The 26,499-nt window shown below is 38.8% G+C and overlaps 1 protein-coding gene across 1 annotated transcript in view; it reads right to left on the reverse strand.

The window, feature by feature from the left end:
- naaladl2 (N-acetylated alpha-linked acidic dipeptidase like 2) overlaps positions 1-26,499 on the reverse strand; it is a 526,866-nt gene that overhangs the window by 28,409 nt on the left and 471,958 nt on the right. Inside the window, exon 17 of the mRNA XM_085263600.1 lies at positions 7,160-7,253. Within this exon, the coding sequence (XP_085119726.1) occupies positions 7,160-7,253 (94 nt within the window). The remainder of the gene's footprint in view (positions 1-7,159; positions 7,254-26,499) is intronic.

Below are 26,499 nucleotides of genomic sequence, written 5' to 3' on the forward strand. Positions count from 1 at the left end.
CCAAAACAAACCAAAACAGCAGAACGACTTTGGAGCGGAACTTCGCAGCTGGGTTATGATTATGTGTTTCTATTCGATTATACGTTTCTGACTATGAGAATCAATATGAGCACAACCTAACATACAAGATATTAATTCAAATTCACTTCAAAAAACAATTTATTTATCCCCAAGGGGGTGATTAAAAAAAGAACAGAGAGCATCATATGAGACATAGAACATCAAACAAATATAAAAATAAATACAAAAAGTCAATATAAGAAAAAGTCAAAATAAATGCGATCTCGGGAGGAGGGGGGGGGGGGGTTTAAATGGAGTTTAAACTAACTTTAAAATGGTTATTTTTATGAGCTACTATCAGAATCAGGGGCTCAAGTGAATTGTTCCTAATCCTCTTATTTTTTTTATCTTGGTTAAAATTATAAGGTGTTCAAATTATACTATTTACGTGCCAGCTTTATCTACAACCACTGCCATTAACCAACCCACACACAACAGTAGCCCCGCACCAGGAATTATTTATCATCATTCACTATCTGTTAACACACGCACACATCAAAAAGTATTTATTTCACTGTCCTATTCCTCCTCCTCTTCTTTCTCTCCATCTGGTGCTTCTCTGTATTTTTAAACAGCAGAGATAAGAGCCCTCTCCCACCTGTTTTCTGACTAAGCAGGAGAGGCTTGTAAAAAAAAAAAAAAAAAGCATTGAGAAAATCAGCACGTTCACCAAAGTCAAATTTATAACTTTAGGACATTTATAATGCCACCTGGAATTAAATTTAATATCAATTTAATAACCACAATAAAAAGCCCCAAATCTGTCACAGCCAGTCTCTTTCTGATTAGACACAGCTGATGAGAATAGTAAAATTACATGTAGGCATAAGGAAAGATGACACTGGATGACAGTCTAAGAACAGGGTGTCCAATTGTGTATTAAAAAAAGAGATAAAAAATAAAATAAAGCTTGTTCCAAAAATGAGTAGCAGCACTACTCTGTTTCCATTCATCCTTAGCACCGTACACAATTCAGTTGATTTATTTAATCTTTTTAAATAATCTTTAATTTATTTAATTTACCTCTTTCTCACTCATAGCATCCAAGCAAAAATAACATATAACACATAACATAAAACATAATAAATAGAAAAAAGTGTAAATAACTGCATTTAATACAAAATGTTTAAAATTAAGATATTTAATATAAATATATAGATTGTTTTTGTTTATGTTCTTGTTTTTTTGGTAGTCTAGCACAGTGGTCCCCAACCCCCGGGCCTCGGACCGGTACCGGTCCGTGAGTTGTTTGGTACCGGGCCGCTAGAGTTGAGGCTCAGGAGTGAAATGTATGGTTTTCAGGGTTTTTATTGGTTTTCAGCGTTATTTTGTTATCGTTTTTATCGTTAAATCGGTTTTCCTGGGTCTTGTCACGTGTGTTATGAATAAATCAAATTTTTTTCTGTACCGGTACTAGTTTTATTTTGTTGTATTTATCCACGACACCTTAAGGTCCGGTCCGTGAAAATTATGTCGGGCATAAACCGGCCCGTGGCGCAAAAAAGGTTGGGGACCGCTGGTCTAGCAGACAGCTCCTTAACCGCCACTGACAGCAGCCTCATAGCAATCAAAGGCCACGTCCCTAATATCATATTTCAAATGTTAACCTTTGAACAAAATAGGATTATTATAATCATTATGATTAATCAGTTCACTGTAATGGGACCTCAGGCCACTAAAAATATAACAAGTGAACTTTTTGAAAAATTAGCCCCAGTGCTCATAAACTTAACAAACATGTTAACATACACAGTGAATTATTCGGGTAAAGTTTTTTACTTGTATATGACTGATTTTATACAAACTTATTTGGATAATACACGCTCTATTACTTAAGTTTCTTAAGCATTTAAATAATGATGCAACTTCAGACTAACAGTGTCTTAGTGAACAGATTTGTGTTTTTGCTCTTTTTCTAATTTAACACATGATCTAATGGTCAGAGGCAGCATTCAGAATATAGCTAGCTAAACCCACAGCAGAAAATAAAAACTCCTAAATATACCTTTAGTAACCATAGTAACGGTTGCTCCATCTTTCCAACAACACATATAATTAACCTTCCTGCCTTCTTGGGACCTTTTTGTGCCACTGCTATGTGTTAAATGGCTGCCATTTCCACTGTGTTCAGTGGAATATAACCAAACTTGCCACAGGATAGTTTTTACCTGTCAATGTTAATATTCCAGTGTGAATTCCTTAAATCAGCCTAAAATGGCTGAGCAGCAGAACTCCCCACACCCATCACCCTGGGGACCATTTTCTGCCCATTGACTTCCATTATAAACGCTATTTTTCAACCCCAAATTATCATCATATGATTTTATTTTTTCTTCTTTTCTTGGATGTCAATGAAGACTCAGGGCCTTGAAGTTTTAATTTTTAAATTGCAAAAAAAATGCAAAAAAAATAATGGCAGGTCAAAATGTATGTTGGTGCCAATCTTTGGTCCATCTAAAGGCCTACTTATAATGACAATCACATATTACTTCAACTGGTTTTTTGTGGAAATATTTAGTTTCGTTTTTTGGTTTTTGGGGCTTATAACACAGGGCGCTCATGTAATAACACTGGGATTTGAAGGGTTAAAACAACGAAAATATAATTAAAACTTTACATGAATATTTCAGGGAGAAGTAGTTTTACAAGGTTGGCTAATTTAAAGTGGAATAAAATATGGATATATGGTCTTTTTATGGCATGGCTGAGAATGGTCCCTAGGGTGATGGGTGTGAGTTTTTTAAAGGATGGCAGGAGGGTTAACGAAATATTAGACTGATGACTGAAGAGCAAATAAATAAATAAATAAGAAACATGATCTACTTATCCAAACAGGTTGTTCTAATGATGGAAAAATGCCAAAGATTTGTGTTTTTTTTAGAATATGGACAGAACTTAGACTGTTATAAAGTCCTACAGTAGGTTTAGAAGGATGGCTGCAGTGGGTGATATTACCTTTTTTGACAAAAAAAGATTAAGTAGGAATTGAGTAGCGAGAGTAGCCGAATTAAATATCGGAAGCTTCACGTATGAATTATATAAAACTCAACAGTCTGGACCAGCGAAACCACAGCACATTTCTTTCAACTTTTCTTGTTCTGTGCTACTAATTGATGGTGTAATTTCCTGCTGCTGTTTGTTTCTTTGTTGGATGGTTCACCTTTTAGCTACAAAGAAATGACACTCATTTGTAGTACGGTTCTTCAGCACACCACTTATGTGCAAAGTTGCCAAGACGGTGTAGCTTTCATGCTCATAAAGTGCTTTTGAATTGAAATGACAGAGAAGAGAATCAGTGGAACAGACATATGGGTGATGAAGAAATAGACATAGGGGCTACAGGCAGGTATAATAATCAGTCATCTCTCTCTCTCAGGTTATAATCTGTCCATTAGTCTCAGATGAGGAAGCATAACCACTCAATCTAGGCATTAATGGGACAATGCTTACATACTTAGACAGAGCCACTGAACCCGAGCCACTGAGTGATTGCCTTAGTGGTACAATGAATGAGACTTGAAGTTAGAGCTACAGTACGTGTCATGAAGAGCATCTCTCCATCTCCATCTCTTTCAATCTCTGATCATAGTGTGTGAATGATTGATACACCTTGGCTTATAGATTTATTTTATCACGAGTCTGAAGAATCAGCTCGGTACAGTGTGCACCAATCAAAATGTATTCATAGAACTCACTCGGTTCGACAGCGTGCTTGTTTTCCTCATGCATAACAAAACTAACATTGCATTATTTTTTTATTTTTTTATTTTTGACTTTGAGGCTGTGTGAAGGCCGCGTGCAGGGTAAATGTATTAAAGCCTTTGTTGTCCATCCTCTTTGAATAGTCATCTTAATATTCAAGGACAGTCTTTGCATGTTTGGAGACTGTGACTGAATAAGCTGATTTTGGCTCAGAAGGCCGGAGCTGTGCAGCATGCTAACCGCTGAGTATTTGACAATGTACATTTTCATGGGTTTCAATTCATCCCTTGACAAAACTGCTATGTTTTCTAGCTAACGGCACACATTTTTTAGGTTTTATAAATGCAAGTGTGTTTATGCAAGTCATACAACAGGGCCATTTAATTTAGTCAATTAATTTAGCTTCGAATTGATAGATTATTAACTTGACCTACAGTACAAGATACCTGCTCGCTCTAGCCAGATTCCACACAACATTTATTCAGTATAATCCAAAATATCCATTCCTAATGTTAATTATATCTTATAATTAGATTGCTTAGTGAATGAAATTGATTTTTTGGAATAACAGAGGATCGGCTGCATGCACAGAACAGATATTAACCTGACGATCCACAGGAAATGAAGTTTAATAAATTAAAGTAAAAAATGACCAGAGATTTCAAGGAAAAAAAAACCTGCTTTACTGCAAATGATCTCTCAAAGTGAACGTGGAATCTGTATGAAACACCTCAGTGGTTTACTACAGTCCATTAGCCAAGGCATTACAGCCATACTGGACTGTTATGAATCTGGTGTTTACATCCATTACAGATTTCCAATTTCTTTTCAGTTTCTACACACACACACACACACACACACACACACACACACACACACACACACACACACTGATACAGATTCAAGACCACCTTTTCGATACAAGGATATATACTGTGCTGAAAGAGGAGAACCAAGAACAGTAACAGCAGAAGAATGAGAGGGTGCAGAAAAAGCTATGGGAGTTACAACAAAAGGACAACTCAAGAAGACTTAGTTTTCTCAGGGCTGATGTAAAAGTCTGAGAGGGATTACATTTGACACTTTACTGGATTTACAAATTAAAATAATCAAAGTCAGTATGTTGTGTAATCATGAGAGAAAGACTTTGGTTTAATCAGCTGAAACAGTTCTTCATTATTCTGCATGTCCATGTGTATGTGCCTGCATGGAGAAACATTCTGCAACTCTTTTGTTGCATGTTGAAATTGTTGTGCATCCTTATGATATCCTTTTTTCCAAATGGGGTTTAAGTTAACTTTGTAGATTGTTTTTCCTTTTAAAAAATATGAAAATCTTTTTGAGAGTCACAGTAATTAAGTAATTGGTCACTGAAATATATTAACACATATGTTCTCTGGCAGCCACATCACTGTTAATATCTTCTTCAATGGTTGCAATATGGGACCAAATTTGTATTATGTATTTAAAAAGCTATAGAAAGGTGTGGACAGAGTTTTTGTATCCTTATTGTGTCTTTCTAGGAGTTTCCCTTTGATAGCTCAAAACTTTTGGGAAGAGCATATTTAAATGAAACCTACAAATCTGATTTAATAAGGTGTGCTGCAGGCAATTTGTTGCAAATTGCATTGAAGTCAGTGCAGTAAAAAGCATGTCTTTTTTTGCGCCTGAAGTGACTGTGATAGTTGCTGCTAGGACTGTGGATTTATTTGAAATGCCAGGGGAGGATGTTGTCAGGAAAAGCATGTAACTGGTGTGGGTGGATGGCTCGGTGCTCTGAGAGCGTTGCCAAAGCTTTGGATCTGTCATGTAACTCTTTACTGAGTCCAATGTTTTAAATGCACATGCAGCTTTTTTTAAACCTTGGATATATATAACACTGAAATGTCTGTCAACTTGCAGAAATTCATGATGTGTTAAATCGATATATAATATCGACTTTCATAAATACATGCTGCCTCATAGAGGAAAACAAAAGCAATGCATGGATTTACATCCACGGCAGAGTAAGGGTAACTTATTCTAAATAATGTTTCAAGTTTGTCTGCACATCATGCAGCTCAAATTTTACACACTTATTTCAGGTTTATCACATTTATCCAGAGAAACCTATAATGCCTACCTATAAAGTCCCCTGCAAATTTTACCCTTATACCAAAAACACATGGACTCTCCTCAGCGGAGAAACACTAAAACCTGTGCTTACGCGGTATTATTTTGGTAGGTACATTATTCGCTCATTCTTTGAGTCTGATAGCGAATTTTTGCTACTCTTTACTGGCTGGCTGTGTTAGAATTTAATGCATTGTTAGTAGATCACCCACAGAACTGTCCACTCTCATCAGTGCATTTTTGAGATTGTGGTCTCAGGTAAGTCTGCCACTTAGTGAATCTGACTCTTAGTCTGTCCTGGTCAAAATTTGGACAAAAGTTACTTAATGCATTATTTCAATGAGCATCCTGACAAAGGGGTTCTGCAGTTTTGCAGTTTGAATGGTGATATTTTAGCCTGCACTGTGTGAAACTACAGAAAGCTCTGCGGTGTGTGTGTGTGTGTGTGTGTGTGTAGTAGCTGCTGTCATGGACTTCTGTGCCGATGCATAACTCATTTCCACAGACCAGCCACCTTATGCATCATTTCCTAATTTACACTCCCCAACAACCAACATGAACACTCCCACAGATACATAAAACAAAATGCTTTAAGTAGGCTATCTTTTACAGCTGCACCGCTGCAGGCCTGTGGGTCTCAACACATTGTATGAACTGGTCTTTGGCTTGTTAGCTAAACACACAGACAGCAACTGCAAAATTTTGACATAAAGAGCTGAAAAGCAGACTACAGAGCCCTTTGCTTAAATATTAGCTACCTTGGATTCAGAACAAAGAAATACAGTTATTGAACTCAGATTCTTATTATTCCTAACTCATTGTCATGTCTGTCTAAAGCGGTAGATACTCAGGCATAACTGCTACTTGTTTTCAATCTGAATGATCATCTTATGCCAAATAATTAGTCTCTTTTTAAAATAAAAACCACAACTAAAAACTTTTTATTGTTATTTTTCCTTTTTCCTTTGCACACTACTATATGTGGATATGAAGAAGCAAATCTTTTTACTCATCCAGCAGACAAATATAAAGTCATATTATGATATTATCTTGCTTATGCCCACTTTTCTTCTTTGACTGTTTTGTTCTCCATAACAACTGAAAGAAATACGAAACTCTTCATCTTCAAAATGCGCCACACTTTTTTGCTACCTTTGTTTGTGTGCTTTTTAGTGGAAGTCAGTCAGTATATAGTACACCTAGCCTCATCATTCTCTCCATGCACATACCACTAGACTGTATTTTATCATCACCGCAGTTGAAAACACATGATCATCAGTGTTACCTTTGAGCTTGTTTTGAACATCCAGGGCGATGTCTAGAGGGTAAAATGGCAGCACGGGATCATTGACCAGTCGGAGAATTGCTTCTGCAGTCATCTGTGGAAACACAGCCAAACAAATGGTTTAGTAAGTTAGCTCCACTTTCTTTTTTCTTGCCATTCCCGCATTCAGACATGACACCAGCATAGGTGGATAATTTTCTCAATTAAAAAACCCCAAAACAAAACAAACAAAAAAACCAAAAAAAGAACTAAAACAGTAGTGGGCCAGTTAGGCTTTCTACTGTGCCAGTCATAAGGCTTACATGTGTGCTACACCTTTTACTAAGTAATTCTTCTGTCAGATTATGATTGCCAGTTGATTGGGTTTTTCTTTACTTTATGTTTTCCTGTCAAAGTTCTCTTGTCAAATGAATTTTAAATGAGAGATTACAGATTTGTAATGGGTGGTTGGTTGGCTGAAGTCCTTGTGACTGTCATCACTAAAAAAAAAGCTCACTTAATGACTTGTCACTTTGTATCAGTCCCATGCATATTGCTAATAGGAAGCTCCTCTACGTTTGAGCAGCTTCAGGGGCCATTATTATCTACTTATAATCACTGATGAACACAGAGTGGCACAGATAATGTAGCCATCTAATGGTTATGTGAAAACCTATGTGAAAAATTTGGTTTCCAAATGTTATTGTAAGCTAGCAAACTCAGCTAAATAGTATGGAAGCCCATTTCTGCCACTAAAAAAAAAAAGTATCCATAACTCGAAATTTCGAGTTCTCTTTCTCGAAATTTCGAGTTAGCTCTGCTAGTCAGTAATCTACGTGAATGATATCATTTTCTTGTTACCCAGAAGGATATGGTGCAGATGAATGTGCATTTAAAACTGGATCACAACAAATTGGCGCTTTCGAGAGTACGTTGGCTGATAGTAATGCCATGTGATTCAGCTAATAACACAAAGATTTCATCATTTGTGAAGCCACGCTGAAAATACTCAGCAATTTGTGCAATTTGTGCATTCATGGCTGTAATACTGGTAGCTTAGCTGTAGCATTTGTAGCTGAGGGCTTCAGCTTCCGGGTAACAAGGAAATGACGTCATTCATGTAGATTACTGATTGGCAGAGCTAGCTCGAAATTTCGAGAAAAGTAACTCGAAATTTTGAGAAAAGTAAGTCAAAATTTCAAGGTACTTTTCTTGAAATTTTGAGTTAATAAGTTCAAATTTCATGTTATGGATACTTTTTTTTTTTTTTTTAGTGGCGGAAACAGCCTTCCATACAATAGAGCCCAAATAATGTATTGCATGTATTGCAAACTTTGAACTGTTACAGTTCAATGTCAACTTCCATTGATCCAGTTGACTATCTCTTCTAACTCTTACTGTCTGCTTCTGTTGGCACTTAAACCTAGAAACACTTTTCAACAGCCACCACTGAATGTGTTCACAGCAACTTAGCAGTAAGTCACCTTCTGGTGGAATGTATGTTACTGATAACATTCAAAAAAGGTAACCTCTTTTCAGGTTGGTTGCTTTCTTCTTCTAGGATTTGGTATACATCATAGTCCTATCCAGCTGGAAAATTGCAACATGTTTTTGCTCTTTCAGTGCCTTTAAGAGTATAATCCACATTCAGCAACAACACAAAATCAAAAACAATGAAGCTTAAATGAAAGAAATGAATCACCTTCACTTTCACGCCAACATTTTAACATCAGATTTTTAACACCTTTCGGTTATGTGTGTAGAATGTAATTGGTGCTGAGGAGGATGTAAAATTTCAATGAGTCAGATCATGTCTTGTCCTTTAAGCTATTGCCAGCCACAGATCTGATTCTGCACCCAATAACCTGGTGGTCCAGATTGTAAATTAAAAATCTGACACTCTATGCAACATTGTGCTTTTCATACTGATTAGATAACAGCTGTCTTGTGAGGGAAAATAAATAATTGGGACACCTCTGGCTGCAATGTGAGCAAGCATTTATGGAGATTCCCGCTTGTTCTGGCACCCCATACTGAGAAGCATCATCCAAATTACAGAGAGTGTCTGTCTGGCTCTGCTCTCACACTGAAGTGTCTGTCATCTTGATGCAAACAGATCACTGCCACTGATTCAGCCACTCTCTTCACAGGTAGAGGACTTGGCATGGCTTCCACTTGTTTTTTATTGGGTGTATAACATCACAGTGAGCTAACCAATTACTTGGTATAACATCACAGCTGTGATTATGGATATATCGACTCTTACTCTCCACCTAGACTATATTCTTCCCACAGAAAGTAAACCCAAGTACATCCTATTTTGTATTTCACAGTGACACGTCGTAACTAGAATCACTTTTATCAGCCAAAGACATCACAAGAAAGATTTAATCTGAGCCATGTTCATTCGCACATTAAGATGCCAGATAGAGAACGCGGTCTGTTCCTCTTTTTTTCACCTTTCTTTTTGGTGGAAAACTAAAAAAGGCACCAACCTTTTTCAAACCTGCTTTAATTTTTCTGTGTTTACTGGAGAGATGTAACAAAAAAACTAAGTGAGTGGACGGCACGGAGTGCTACCGTTCCAGGTGGAATCACATCGTGGATGTTTGATTACCATATTATTAAAGAATTTCAAATTAGCACCAGAATCTTACTGTAGATTATTTTATGTCTCTCAGCCAAAACAGATGAACTCAGTATCATTGATTATCATCTTTTAATGGCACCTTTATAAGGCTCTGTGATCCTTGGAGAAGTGTTGCGTGCATTCATGCAGGTGAAACTTTGACCTGCACCACCTAACTTAGCATTCATTTCAACCACTTCACGGAATAAAGCCTCGTTTAGCAAGTTAATAATGCAACAAGAGCAAAAAAAAGAAAAAGTTCAGAAATGATCAGAAACATGTCAAAGACTTCAAGTGGGTAATCTTGCAAAGCCAGCTGAGCATCTCTAGTATGGGAAAAACTGAAGTGGCAAAAACTCAGTAACCACCTGCACTGCCAATGGAAACTATATTTGCTTTGCAAGTTTAGTTGATGTCATGTAAGAGCAGAAAAGTCAAAAGCATTTGTGTGCACAAGACTGCATATGACTAATTCTTGGAGGCATTAAGCACCAGTGAAGATCTAAAAAGTTTTAACAGAAAGAAACTGAAAATGATTCATTTGTTTTTTTCCCCAGTTATTTGTGAGTAAAAGCTGCAAAGTTTTCTTGTTTCCAATTTTTGAGCAGAATACAATGGCGGCTCCTTCTGAAATCAACAGATGGCCCAAACTGGTAGCGGCTGGTACTTAGTAATGCCAACAGAACACGAATGTATGCACCCTTTTAGTGTCGGGAGTTTATCAAACCAGTCTAAAAGTATATTTTTGACTAAGAGAGAGCTTATGACCGGAGATGCTTCAGGAGTATGAAGAACTCGCAGCACAAAGGCGGCATGTATGTATACATATATCTGTGTGTGTGTGTGTGTGATAAATATATATTATTATATATTATTGTCTGAAATGTGCTTTGAAAATAAAGTTGTAGAAAAAGAATAGATAAGTAAAGGTCAGTATGCAATACGTCTCTCTCTCCCTGTTTGTGTGTGTCTGTGTGTTCCAGTTGACCTGTTTCATTTCTGGCCAGTGAGCCTCAAGTCTGACTCCAGTTGAGCAGACGCTTGGATGATAACCTCACTACCAGGTTCATCCGCTCAGAGGCACACATCACTCATGCAAGTGTGAACACGCCCTCTCCGGGCCCTCACAGGTTGAATGTGTTGGAGGTCAGCTTGGCTAAGACTGGATTGAGGAGGAAGGGCAGACTGCCAGAAACTACAGCTCTCGCATTCACACATCCCTTGTGTAACTTGTTAACATCAGTATTTGACTTTCATCTGAATGTTTGCCATCTTAATGGAATTGTTGGAAAAACCCAAATCATGTAAGGGTGGTAGTGGACCACAAGCTCACATGAGCATCTCTCATGCTTATAATGTAAGCTAATATGTTTTTCACTTTATTTAAAACGGATGATTTCCACTTTACAGTTAAGTCTATTTTTTGAGTCTTCCTGTAAAAAAGAATGGCTGAAAGGTATCACTGTAAAAAATAAAAACCACTGATTTCAATTGAATACAGACACAAGATTACATAGTGGAGGTAAGTCTTTTCTCCTGTAAAGTGAGCAAAAACACAGTTAAATCTTCAGGTTATTCATGATCAATGTATTAAAATAAGTAAATAAATGTTGCAAGTCTTGCTTCTCAGTCTCAGGTCACACAAATATACATTAACTTTCACTTAGTTTTGAGCAACAAAAGTCGACATCACGCTGCTGACGTAATAAGCTTGCAAAGTGTCCTTCACTCAACACTTAGCAGGCAGCTAAAAATGCATAACTTAATATCTTTGTATTTGTTTTTAAACAACTCGGATTTAAACCATTTTAAACTGTGGTTCTGATAAACTAAACTGGAAATACACATACAGAAAATACGACAAATTAAATAAAAACGCCACTAAGTGTCTTGATTAGATGTTGGGCAATTACCAGAAAAGCTTGCCTGACATTGACTCTGTAAGTCTCTGGATCTCCACTGAAGGAAAGGAACAACTCTTCTTAGAGATATTTCCTCTTTTGGAGTCAACTGATTACACTGCTGAAGTAGTCTGCTGATTTTCCCCACCAGCTTCAAGGACGTGGATTTATTATCCACACATTAACAAACAGTGATTACACAGTTGCCATCACAACAATGAAGGTGGAGAACACAGTCTAAACGCTGGTCCAAAATCTTCCATACATGTTTAGACTAGTTTATATCTAGAAGCCTGTTACAGGAAAAATGATTCTATGTTTCTTTACCTTCTTTTAAATGTACAAAGATGCCTTTTGTCTGCCCTTTGCCTATGGTTAGATTAGTTTAGAATTATCTTTTTAGACTTTCCCAGCAAAGACATCTTGTTTCTGGGACATATTGTTTTAGATTGTTTTATCTCTCACAGCTTTCTCCCAGCTCTCTGCTGACGAGACTAGCGCCACATATGGAGTTGTTTATTTTATCTGTTTTGTATTTTCTTATCCTGTTCTCACTGTCTTTCCTATAAAAAGTGCCCAGCCTCTGTACACGTTGTGAGTTGTTCTTGGCAGCTCACCCGTGTACACGTTTGATAAAGAAAGTAACTTTGTCTCATTGTGTCTTTATTTCTCCTGGGTCTTGTACAGAGTTTTCCCCCAACAAAGCCACTGCATTAGCTTTACATAATCTTCAAACAAGTAACGACCCCTCGCTGCCTTATGGATGGGGGCAGTGCCATCCTGGAGGTGATCACTATCATAAGGATAAAAATGTTTCATCTTAGGAGAAGGTGGTCACTCAAAATGAATTTCAGTTGTTTTATAGTGATCCCTTCCTCTAAAAAGACAAGTGGACCCAAAGCATGCCAGTAAAAGTAACAGGAACAGAGGCATTCTCATTGTAGTGGTTAAGGGCTTTCCCATTTATTTGTCTCCCTTCTCTACATAATGCATTTTTGCCTATGTGATCTCTGGCATCTAACTCATTTGCTAGTATTTTGAAAATGGCTTACAGTGTACTGCACCTCTCTGCGCTGTTGTCACTGCCACTGAAATCAATCTGGCAGAGGGAAAGATTAGAGCATTGATTTGAAGCTGGTGAGTAATACTACTGCAGAAAGCATACATCAAAAGCCTGTAATGTGGTGGGACAGAAAAGGCCGTTGATTTCTTATTTATGGCCTTATTTCTGGATGGTCTCTTTCTAAGGCTTAGGCGAGAGAGAAAAAGGGAAAGGGGAGAGAAAGATGGCAAGAGATAATGATGGAGGAAGACGGGCAGAAAAGAGGCTGTAACATAACAGAAAGCAAAAGACAAGCTAAAGAAAGCTGACAGCTCGACTGGAGTGGAAGATTGAACAAACTAGTCTGAGCATCTCTTCTCACGTTCCCTTTTTTTCACCTCTTTTTCTATCATCTTCCCTTCATTTCCTTTCCTGACCTGACCTTTGAGATTTTAATGAAATCAACCGCAGCCTCCTAAGTAGCGTTTGGCGGATGAAACACGCCTCGCTTGCCGTCACAATCTCTATTTACCCAAGATAGAAGAAAGAAAAGCTTTTTAACTGACCAAAGCCAGTTCTTCCTGACAGTTAACTGGACACATGACCCAAAGTGACCTTCGAGATCTGAGGGAGCCCTCAAGTAAACCTCAGGTGAAAAAAAAAAAAAAAAGTACAACAGCACCAAAAAGTAGCATTAGTAGTACACGTGCAAGACAGAGCATGGTTTCTAAGCAGGTGTAGGCAGGTACTCACTTCTCAGTAATTATCAAATTAATTCAGTGGGTAGAGTGCCTCAGGTAATTATATCCACTCACTCTGTGCAGGAAAAGGACATGTTTGATCATTTATTCCCAATAACTCGCAATAACTGCAATATAGATGTTTGATTAGTAATTTTATGTGATTATTGAATTTAGAAAAGTTTATATAGTCATTTGTTGGAACGTGTTTAACTCAACAGTGGTCATGACAATGCTGAAATATACTTTAACTCGAACCACAGCCATTTCATAAAGTTGTTTTTAAAGCCTAACATCAGCTCTTCTCATGTCCAAAATTGCCTTAGTTGGTGAATAAAAGCACCCACACCAAAGGACAGTGTTTATCACATGTTTGAAGTGTTTATCTCAGTGACGCCTGCAGCTTCTGACAAAATATCAACGTTGATATCCTGAGATGAGAACAAGTTGACTAAGAATACTAACTGGAGTGAGATACATTTTCACAATATCTTCAGATATTATAAAAATGGATTTTTAGTTAAAAGCAAAAAAACTGGGGCCTTTATTAGCTCAGCGGGGCACTAATGGGGTACACACGTTCCACATGTGTCTGGCTATTTTCAATAATGGATGCGTAACTTGAAAAGATTCATTAACAGTGGGGTCTGGTGAAAAATAGGGGAAAAAAAGAAAACATTTGAAACACATTTCCTGCATCTTGCACCACGCATTCGTTTGATTCCAAGGAACAACCACCTACTTGTTTCACCATATCAGCTTTGCTTTCTTGGATAATGTAGCGATAAAACATAAATCCATAAAATACCAGAGATAAATCTGAAATCCTGACCCTTCTATGGATCCGTCCATGTGAGTCAATATGAGCTATACTACACAAACAAACAGATAAACACAGGATACCGATCTGAAATGTCACTTTAACATTTGTTTGGCTGGAACATGTTGTTACATACATTTTTAATATGCTGACATTATGAAAAATATCAGCCACACAATTGACCTTTGCCAAAATGATCTCTGCGTATAAATATATTACATGCCACAAGTGCAACTTCCTGTTCTTTTTAGATAAACTCACAATTACTGTGTTTTTATAATTCTTTCTTCTCAATTCTGCGTGATCTTTTTGTTGAATAAGGACTTCTGTCTTTTCTGTTGTGATCTCATATGAACAGCTACAAAAAAAGAAGAATTCAAGCATGTAGTCTATGTAAGGGATAACAAGGGAGATACTCACTAATTATTACACGTGTACATCACGCAGCAAAATAACAAATAATTCACAAGCTGTGTAGTGATGCACACAAATCCCATGTTTTTAAATATTAGTGTGTTTGTATTTTTTGGTTAATTGATTTTTCCATTTTAGGATATAGATATTATTTTTTACATTTTTCTATGCATGCTGCCTAGCATTCTCTTCAACCACAGGCATGATCATTGTCTTCATTTTTGTCAAACTGGTGTTTTTTTTAGTGATTTTTTTTCCCATTTTGGATTGACACTAGTGCAGCCCGATGAGCACCAGGTCAGTCCAAGTCTCTGTCTGTGTCTATACTACTTTATTCAGTAGCAACGAGGAGTGGGTATTTGAGCCAGTGAACAAGCTGTTTGCCCACATTTGTGCTTACAGCCAAGCATCTTTCAGCTGCTTATTCTCACCGGGTCGCCACAGTGGATGGATCCACATTTATGATTTGGCACGTGTACAGGTCACCAGTCTACTGCAGAGTCAACACAGAGAGACAGACAATCATCCAAGCTAACATTCACACCTACGGCCAATTTAGAATAACCAGTTCTACAGTGGACATAACCCACGAATGAGGCAAAGCTGAAGCACCTGGAGAGAACCCACACGAGCATGGGAAGAACATGCAAACTCCACACAGAAGGCCACCAGCTGGCACGATTCAAAGCTAGCAACCTCCTTGCTGTGAGGCTACATTGAAAAGCATGATTAACATCATTAGAACATTTCAGAATTCTGCTGTAGATAAAGAGTGCAACATGAAACACTGTCACTTTCACCCTATATTTACAAATGTAACCTTCAGAAAGATCCAGTTAATATAGGTTTTTGAAAATAAGACACAGATTGAAAATTGCAGTGAAAGAGACGTTTATATGCAGATTCTTGTACAGCAAACGTTTGAAACCAGAACAGAGGACGTGATGAGTTGAGGCTGATGCTTCAAACAGCAGAGGGCTCTGCTGTGACATGCTACGTACATTTCTTTCCCCCCCTCTCTCACATATACACAGGAGAAGCTGGTGAATCCTCAATGATGCACAGCCGACACATCCTCTCAGCCAACTCCTGTCCTGTCCAGATTGGTAGCATCATTTGTCGGGCTACATAAATACATGCATGCAGACATCCAGAGTTGCAGCGTTGCCTCTGACGCGGTTATACACGCGCACGTCCCCACAGGCACACATACACAGATGAGGCTGGTGGGAAAATAAAACGATGATGGTCAGATGGGCAGAGGGAAGAGGCAGAGCAGGTGACGAATATCATTTTCTCTTTCTCATTCAGTGAAGTGGTAATTCTGCCCAAGTCTACAATCTTACTCGCCTGCCTGCCTGTTTTCCCCCCGGGGCATGTGGAGAGATGGAGAGATTCTCCTCTGATTCAGGACGCCCAGTTCTCTGGGCTAAAATAGGCCCCATGAATAAACCATAAACTATGTAGTTAAGTTATGTAACAGCAGCACATGATAGATGCAGCATGTTAAAGTACAGTAGAAGGAGTGATGCTCAGTTTCTCTATTCAAACTGTGCTCAAGTGGATAAACAAACATTATTGTATACATGCGTAGCTTCTAAAGTGATAAAGTGCCACTCTAAAATAATTCCACATAGGTAAATGTCTCCTCTCCTGCTGGTACTCACTGAGCTTGCCTGAGGACGCATAATATTCTATTCTCTAGTTAGGAAGACATTTTCTGCCACAAAGAAAAAAATAATCCAGGTTGGGAGAATGTGTTCAGCACATGTAACCACCACAACTCCAAACTGAAAAATCATTATGTCAGCATGTTCTTAGGAACAAGGTTGGACTCAAATTTTAACAAGATCAGTGAGGATAGACTTAAGGGGTGTCCAAACAGGAGGAGACTACCAGTGTGGTATCTGGAGACCACAGGCAAAAATCAGGATAAAATCAACAGGCCTGTGCCTACCTCTTTTATAAAGGCGCCTGTCCCCTCAGTTTGGTTGCCGGGTTACGCCTGCCTGTCTGACCACAACGGACCACCGAATTTCACCGTCTACACCTCCAATTCTCTCCCTCCTCAACCACTGGACGAAGCCCCCAAATGTTAAGGTTACATATTGAGGAAGGAGAGTACAAACAACCATTGGTCCAGAAGATCTTGGTCAAACAATTGATTTTAATGAATACACGCGTGGGAAGACCAGTCTGTACGCAGACAGGGATTGATCTTCAACTTAATCAAAGCATACACAGATTTTTATAGCATCAGGGTTTGAATTAATGATGCCCCTTCATACGTCACAGACAGAATATATACTTACGTCAAATCAAAACCACAATGACTTTTAACACAGTTTAAAAGAACATTGTCTTCTATCTTCATGGCAGGTACATCCTGTCACTGCCGGATGCTCGCTTGTCATCTTGACACCTCAGCAGCAGTTCTGCGACAAACTGCTCTTTTGCAATCCCAAGCAAAACATGATTAAACTTCCACCTATAAATGAGTCTAACTAATGTGTGTGTGTGTATGTGTTGACCTTACATGCTCTCTCATCTCACCCGTTGCACTTCTGACCTTTTACCAGACCAGAGGCTCATCCTTATGTGTAATAACCTAACTGAAACTACTGTACTATGTTGAATAAATGTTTTAATCAAGAACCTCTACTAAAAGCTTAATAAAAGAATATAAAAGTATAACAGACAATTTGACTAACCTAATAATTCAAATAGCCTCATCTAACCTGCTCCTCAGAATAACTTTCGGTTTCAGTTCTGCAAAGCCTGCAACTTCCTGTCAACTGCAACTTAGTCTTTCTGAAAGACACACACTGTTTAAACATCTGAATGCAATATCAATGCTGCAGATTATATTATTAATGCAATAGTAATAATGATGATTATTTACCAATAGCAGTAAAATAATTTCCCTGCTCCACAACACCCATTAGAGATGTGAAGCAGCCTAAGTCAAGCTTTTAAGGCCGATAAAGATGAGAGAAAAGTGTGAAAGAAATGTAACGAGGTGGTAAATACAAACTTTCAGAGGGATTACTATGCCAACAGATCCTTAGCTGTCCACCGGTGACCAACCCTCAGTTACCAATGTGCCATGGGGCTTAATCCTTCATAACATTGGCTGGCTGTGGAACTGGCAGCCGACTTTTATGTGACATTGTACACTGACGTTATGTGTGTTTAACAGTACAAATTGAACATTACTGAAATTACTGGAGAATCAGAACTGTCTCTAACATTGATAGCAAAAGCAGGCCGGGTAAGATGCAGCCTTTTGATCACTACAGTTTGTTACACTGAAGTGATTTCAACAATTCAACAGGGAGCGGAGCATGTAGCGTGATGATGACAACAAGCGTCTTATGGTCAAAACTTGGGGCTTGATGTGGGGCTGCACGGCGTCAATGCATTAGCGCAGTTAGCTTGTTAGTGCGGTTAGCTTGTTAATGCGTTAGTGCAGTAAAGCCCCACGCACGGGGCGATCCGCGCTAACTTGCTAATGGAGATTTGCCGCGTTAATGCGGTTATGGCATTAACGTCATTTTAACACTGATTTTGTTGGTCATCCAGGTCATAGCTTGGAAAAAAAGCCTAACAGGTTTTCGCAAAACTTAAAGAAGTCCAGTTGCTTTCTTTCTAGATAAATGGGGCGACCATGGCTCAGGGGGTTAGGAAGCATATCTGTAACCGGAAGGTTGCCGGTTCGATTCCCGGCCTCTCTGTCCTGGTCGTTGTGTCCTTGGGCAAGACACTTTACCCTACCGCCTACTGGTGTTGGCCAGAGGGGCCGATGGCACGATATGGCAGCCTCACTTCTGTCAGCCTGCCCCAGGACAGCTGTGGCTACAACCGTAGCTTGCCTCCACCAGTGTGTGAATGCAAGAGTGAATGAATAGTGGTATTGTAAAGCGCTTTGGGTGCCTTGAAAAGCGCTATATAAATCCAATCCATTATTATTATTAATAAAACTCTGGTGAAAATCTCAATTAGTTACCAAAAACTAGTTTCCATTCACTAGTTGTTAAGATATTTCAGTCTCAACCAAACTGATGGACAGAAGAGCTTTGCTTCATCAGCAAATTCAAGCTGCTTTGCCAGCATGCCGTACATCTGATGAAGTGGCATATGTCAAGCTTTCACAAAGATGACACAGAGGGAGAGATGAGTGCTCGGTGTAATTATAGCGCTGAATCCTTTTAGTTGTCATTCTGCAGGAATTTTCCTCATAATTTCTGACAGAAGCGGGACTGAAATGGGAGACATGATTTATTGTCTTAAAAACAAACATTTATTGGAAAAGAGCAAAGCTAACATGGAGATTTTTTTTAATCAAGTCTTTTTCAAAGTGCGTAGTATGTAACCTTATGGTTAGCTGCTATGCTTCCAGAAAGCCTCCTTCCATCCTCTGTCAGTAATGATATCTCTGCTTTTTCTCCCACTCAGAAAAACAAAAAAAGTAAGATATTGTGAAAAAATGTAAGATGGTGATCACAGCCGGGGTGAAGTCAACTCAGGGCAACACAGCATAGGGATTAAAAAACAAACAAGCTGTGGACTCGAGTTGAACTGGGGTTCAGCTGGCAGCTATGCTGCTCTTGTGACAATGAGCCGTCTGCTGCCTCCAGGCCAAGAGGAAATCGCACTTATGTGCCAGAGGAGAGCTTTCATCAACTCTCAGTGTTCAAGGTTCAAGTGTGTTTGTAGAAAAATAACAAAATGAGTAATTAGACTTGCCAGAGAAGGGTAGGCAGGGTACAAAAACTCTTGTAACAAGGAAAGAAATAATTCTAGTAGAAGCCCTCAGCTTGAATTACGATGACTTTCTAAAGAACAAGCCTGAAAGAGAAACTTTTTGTCCTTATGGATGCCAGAATAAATGAACTAACTGTACCTTCTGTTGCTCTTTGGTGTATTAACAATAGCTACAATTAAGTATTTCTTTAAACTATCACTATGAGGGAGTTCCATTTTACATTACTTTGATTGTATTTTCAGGCAAAAAGACTCGTGCGTCCTTCTAGCAGACTGGGAAATAGTATGTCAGATACCACGGGTGTGTGTGGTGTCTGCAGCTATCAAAGTCCGCGCCTGCAGTCCTAGTCCAAAGCTGACAGCACGCCACACACAACAGATCTGATTGTGGGCAAGTAAAGGAATGGGTGGGCTGAGTAGCACATAGACTACACCATGGAGTCCCTCTTTTTCCAGAAAGAGTCAACATGGTGGCTTATCATAACTATGAGTAAATATAAGATAGATATATGTTATGTTTGGGGGAGATTTGGTTCTGAAAAGATTAAGTTACAGCTTGAAGATTAAGTACATAGAAAGTAACCCAAGTTGGACCCACCCACTCAGACAGGGTGGGTCCGATTTCCCAGGGGTGGTGCTTTTGCAGGTGATTTTTTTTTTTAAATTATTCCTGCTCCTTCTTTATAATAAATTTATTTCTTCTTTAAAGTTGTGATGTGTTAATCCTACCCGAGTGTTATGATGATGATGTGCAGAGTGTTAGGATTTGTTCAGTTTACGAAAATAAATCTTTTAACTATATAAATAATAGATGTGAGTTGCCTTCACTTCCTTGACTTACTAATTATCTAAATGAGACCAAACACTTAGGTAATTCTTGCCTTTAGCAAATTTGGAATATTTTTTGTGCACAAAAAATTCTTTGCTGCAATTTATGGTGTTCCTAGGCACAGTTGCCAGGTGATTTCTGACATGACTGCTCAGCCTCCACACTCATTAATACAAAAAAGTCACACACAGTGCTGTTCATGCAAGAACTCATACACAGTCAGCACCCATAGCCAGTGCCAGGACTAATATTTACAGACACATAACATGCAGTGAGCTGGTTTCTGGAAGACATCTTTTCCCTGCTTCAACGAGTCTGAGCTTTAATAACAGATGATCCCATCGGCAGTATTTCTTTCTGCACACATTGTGTGTGTGTGCGTGTGCATGTGCATGCCCATATTACTGACACCACACAAAATCAAAGCAAAAAATCTTTCTCCCAAAGACAAGCAATTATGAGCACACATAATTGGCAAAGCTTTATTGGATAAACACAGAGTTAAATCCCCATTACTCACAAGTGACTGCGACATCAGTGAAGGTGAAATACAGATGGATCTGAAAGCATTTAACCTGTCAGAGCTATTAGACGTGATAATCATCATCATCTTTAGATAATGGTGAAAGGAAAACAAACACAAAGCTGTTAGTGCAAGAAACTACAAAAGATGCGGGGCTCTGTTTGCTTTTATCTCCATGTCATTGAATGGAGGAAAAAAAAAAGAAAAAAGAAAGAAGTCAGAGAAGAAACTCATTTCCTCCACAGCGCCTCCTTTTCGGGCTCCGCTCATTTACTGGAGGACAATTTAAGGATGTGCCAGAGAGTGACTTTGCTCCAGCTTGTGCTTTTTATCTGCTCGAGGCCTTGTTAGATCATAGAGCGTGACATATTGGGGAGAAGTGAATAAGAACCCCAGACATAGTGCTAATTAATTCACACTTTGGCGATCATAAAAGCTCGCCCCCATGCCTCCTGTCTCTGTATGGCGTTGCATGACATATGTAGCCTGGAAGATTGATACTGCAAATGACGGCATTCAGCCATGCTCATTACAGAAGCAGATGGTTGTATCTTTGTGTGCGTGTGTCTGTGTTTGCTCGTGTAGGTGTGTGTGTGTGTTTTTGCTTCATGAGAGGTCAAAACCCAGCGCAGGCAAATATAGACAGGCGGAGACTGACAGATTGCCGTGTAGCATGTGCTTATTACAGAGCACGGGAGCGTGCACTGTGAGTAGGTGTGTTCCTGCAGTTAGTGACAGCTTTTTTCTGAGGGTAAGATTTACTGTTTACATTTGTGTTATTGATCAAACAAGCAGAAACTGCAGTTTTCCAGTCATCTAAAGAGCACTTCATCTGCACGCAGTGAACTGCATATCACCCATTTGTTGATATGGATTTAAAGGGGAATCATGTAAACATCAGAGCAAGCTACATAAGTGTGACTGACAAAGCACCAAGCACTTTACAAGGGTCATTCTAAACTGAAACGCCTTGCCATTCGACAAATATGGCGCGTGGATTAAAGATACTGTTTTTGCGTCTGCCAGCTCTTTCTACATCGAGTTTGCCGTTGATAACAGACATTAGTATTTGAGTGTTTGATTTAATTTCATTATAAATTCAATTTAGACAGAATAAGGAAAAGAAGCATGTGCAATTTTCACGTCCGTGTCTCATTCATAGACATGAAAATTGCACCACATTGTTACCTCAGCGAACCGTGCCACTCATGTAATCTTGCTGTATTAATGTCAATACAAATATCAAAAGATCTTTTCACCATCTGCTTTTGCAGAAAATGGGACACCTCACACAGGAAATCTAGGGTCCATGTTGGAAGCGATAACCACTGCAACAATGCCTCAGATGCATGAGTAACTATCCTGTTAGCATGGACAGAGCAAGAGGTTCTATGACTGTCAAATTAGGTAAGCACTGTGACACTTAAAATAGCCAATTAACCTGCAGTACTGCAGTCACCCTTCATTTCTTTATATTTTTGTAAGTCAAGCAATTTACAGTACATAGAGTACATAAGTTAAAATTGAGATTTGTACAATATTATCAAGCCTGACAGTCAATATTTAGTATGACCTCCTTTATTCATCAAACTGTCTTAGGCAAGCCTTTTTTTAAATCATTTTTTAAAAGTAGTCTTCAGGACATTCAACGCTCTTCTTTGGATTCTGGTTACGTTCTCTGTCAAGATGATCCCACATTACCTAAATAATGTTGATGTCCAGGCTCTGTGATATCATTCCATACAAATAGTATTCCACTGTATGTTTTTTTAGAGGGCAGCACGGTGGCACGGTGGTTAGCACTGTTGCCGCACAGCAAGAAGATCCTGAGTTCAATTCCATCATCAGGCCAGGGTCTTTCTGTGTGGAGTTTGCATGTTCTCCCCGTGTTTGCGTGGGTTCTCTCCGGGTACTCCGGCTTCCTCCCACCGTCCAAAGACATGCAGCTTGTGGGGATAGGTTAATTGATTAATCTAAAGTGTCACTAGGTGTGAATGTGCGAGTGAATGTGAGTGTGAATGGTTATCTGTCCCTATGTGTTAGCCCTGCGACAGACTGGCGACCTGTCCAGGGTGTACCCTGCCTTTCGCTCTATGACAGCTGGGATAGGCTCCAGCGCCCCCCGCGACCCTGAAAAGGATAAGCGGAAGCGAATGGATGGATGTTTTTGTATTAATGTAGGCTTTTACAATGGCAATGATTTATAGATGGCTGTAGACACTCACTGTCATAACTTTTCCCCTACAACCTCCGTATATACTGATGATAATTTGAACCAAAACTTTTTGGAATTCATCGATCCATAAGACCTCATACCACAGTCCAGTTATTATGTGGGATACATAGGTCTTTTCTTTCTGTTTCCAAAAAGCAGAAGTCAAAAAAGTCAAAAGAAAAATCTCCAGAAAGATTAGAGAACTATCGTTCAAGTCCACTTTCAAAAATGACAAAAAACATCTGACTCATTGGAAGCAAAATATAAAGAAAAGAGGGGAGACTCAAGACTTTTGCACAGTACTGTATATTAAACCATTTACTGTAATAAGATGGGGAAAAAAAAATGTGCATGCCAATAAAGATATGTTTCTGTTTTCTAGCTGCATTCATTTTGTAATTTGAGCAATTTACATATTCACATATTTAAAGTGCTGGTGTTAAATGTTTTATAGTAATTTCATTAGTGATTGGATAATTAGCTCCTCTCCTGTCTCCGTAGCCCTGGGGGCTCATTCATCAGTGGTGAGAACAACTGCAGTAGATAATTCCTGGATCACCCTCATCTGTCATGGTTTATGCAGGTCAGGTGCAACTGACTCTGGGGCTCAGGCTCAGTAGCAAGTGTTTTAGCATAATTTTACTTCAACTTTGTACAATATCAGTACATTCTTTGTGTATGACTAGTAAGTGCAGCAGTAAAGTACTAGGAAATACTAGGAAAGTTGGAATTTATCTGTCAGCACCACGAGGTCTACTAGATGCTTTAGCATAAGACATAACAAAGACATATTTATTGATTGCTTTTCTTGGTTTTTCCCTAAACTGGATTCATTTTAGGTTCGTTTGGTGTGATTTTTACAGACACTGAGCAAGAAGTAACATAGTCAGATGGGTGCTGAGTTCAGACTGTTCTCTCCTGGAGGCATGGACATTGACTGGCTGGTCATCTCAGATGTTAGTTGATGAGATGAATAGCAAGAACCACCAAAAAACTGTTGCTGTGTTTTTAAATGCACCAGCTAGTTGTGGCGTTTAAATAGTGATGTAAATATCACAACTTAATAAAGCAACATCAAAATAATTAAAAACTTTGAGCTCATCTACACGTGATGTCTGCACAAGAATGTGCAAACAATTCCATACACACAGAGGTTCAGAGGGTGACATTTGCAATGTGCAAATTATATTACACGGCAGTTTTGTGGGTACATGCTCAAACTGGCTGATCTAGTGCCCTTGAGTAAGTTACTCAACCTTGAAGCTCACTGCACAGCTTCCAGGGCAAGTGGTTCCATATTGCTGTGTTTGTATAAAAGCTTGTCTCAGCGGGGCTTTGATGTGAGTGTCAGCAAAACAATAGCAGGTCTTTCAGAATACATCAACCTAGGTAGAATCCTTACACGTCCTCGTGTTATACCGTTCAGACAAGTGCATCTGTTGTCCACACGGCCATCGCACAAACTGACAGGATCAGATGAAAGGTATGCTAATACCTGGGAAATATGAAAATCTATAGAGTATAAAATCCAGACCTCAGAATAATTCTGTGTCCTATATACTGTATCACCTGCAGCTGCAGTGGTAGGAGACTTCCTGTAATCAAGTCAGGAATCATGAGAAACAGAGTTTAGAAGGACAGGGCAGGAATTGATGATGGAAACAGAAATGATACAAGTAGAATGAAGGGTGGAAAGAATGATGAAGTTATGTGAAGATGTGAGGAAAAAAGAGTTGGAGGAAAAGGGAAAGGAACAGAGAAGAGAGTAGATGGGGGCGCCATTAAAAGAATCAAATGCTCTTTGTGCTCTCAGACAACATATGGTGCTCCTGCTAACTCAAAGAGCTGTGCAGAGTCAATTGAAGTGTGCATTGCAAAAGGAAGTGAAGAATGTGGCAGGTTTTTAGGAGACTGTCCCAGATTTGAAGTGATGAGAACACACACAGCAAAAGTCCTCTTTGTGTCCCTGGTGGATCATTTGCTCTACATAATTTGCTCTACATAATTCTTGGAATTAACACTTGTCAGCACTAACACATGACTGCTACCTCAACCATCTTATTGTAGCACGGGTAACTTACAGTTTACGTGGTCTTAATTAAAGTGCGTCCCCCCGCCCCCCAAAAAACTAAGAAATACATTTGCAGGGAAAAGTATGTGATAAATAGACCAGTTCTTATATAACACTTTTCTACTCTATGTCAGCACTCAAAGTGCTTTATACAACTTGCCTCATTCATCTATTTACAACCATTCATGTGACCACCGTAGAATTTTCTGTATAATTCTGTATCACTATGGCCTAAAACGACAAATGATCCAACATTCCCCGTCTGTGAGTATAAGAACCTTTGCATTCAGTATCTGGTGAGATCCATGTGTTTAGCAATAACTGCAACTGTACAGTTATGGTAGCTTGTTAGTAATCCTGTACACCAGTGGTCCCCAACCTTTTTTGCACCACGGACCGGTTTATGTCCGACAATATTTTCACAGACCGGCCTTTAACCCTTTAAGACCTACCATAGAACCAAGTCCGCCAGAGCTTATATTATATTTTTACATGCTGTAGTGCCATTTTTTGGGAGCATTTCAAGTTGCTATACATCAATACAACCATTATAGCCTAAATTTTAATAATATGTATGCATTAAGTGCACAGTAACCACATAAATTGCAAAAAAGTGCAATAAACTACAAAAAAATAGAAAATCGTTTTTGTTTTTTTAACATATATTTCTAGTTAGAGAAATTTAAGAGGCTTATCCCTCAAAACTGTAAATACAAAAAAGTTGCACAAAATAGTTTCCTACCAGGATTCCAGGAAATTTATTTTGAGTGTCTTCATAGTTTTATTTTTGAAATACACCAATTTCTATACACTGCAGGAAAAACAAAAATATTGCAAAAAATTGCAAAAAAAACAGCATGTGCATCAAAATTAACTATTTCCAGCAGTGCAATATGAGTCCTAAGCATCCCAGAAACGACACAGAAAGTCATAAAATCAAAGATAACTTTTAAAAACACCAGTATAAGCTCATGAGGCCTTGATGGTAAAAAACTACATTTCTGCAAAAATGACGTCACTTCCGGTTTCGGGCAGGTAATGGCGGACATGCGATAGTTCGCACTGATGGACGTAGGAAGTGTTACGAACAGCTGATCGGATCGACAAAGTGTGTTTCTGGAATATTATGTTTTTGTTGCTGCAAGTGCTTTTTATGCAGTTTTTGCAAAGCTTTATGTGGAAGGAAACTGTGACCGAGGACAAGCTGATGGCATAAGATGTAAGTACAACTCCTCCGGTTTCATATGCAAAAAAAAATATTGCGCTTGCTTACGTGGTTGCAGTGCTACCGGGATTTAAAAATAGTTACGCAAAACGGAGCGTGGCCGCTCTGACCGGTTTTAAAGGGATAAGGTGTTGCGGATAAATACAACAAAATAAAACCAGTACTGGTACCAAAAAAAAGAAGATTTA

The sequence above is a fragment of the Mchenga conophoros genome, linkage group LG23 (assembly GCF_057382185.1).
Source record: "Mchenga conophoros isolate Kocher_MC1m ecotype Shallow Benthic linkage group LG23, M_conophoros_male_GT1.1, whole genome shotgun sequence".
Taxonomy (NCBI): domain Eukaryota; kingdom Metazoa; phylum Chordata; class Actinopteri; order Cichliformes; family Cichlidae; genus Mchenga; species Mchenga conophoros.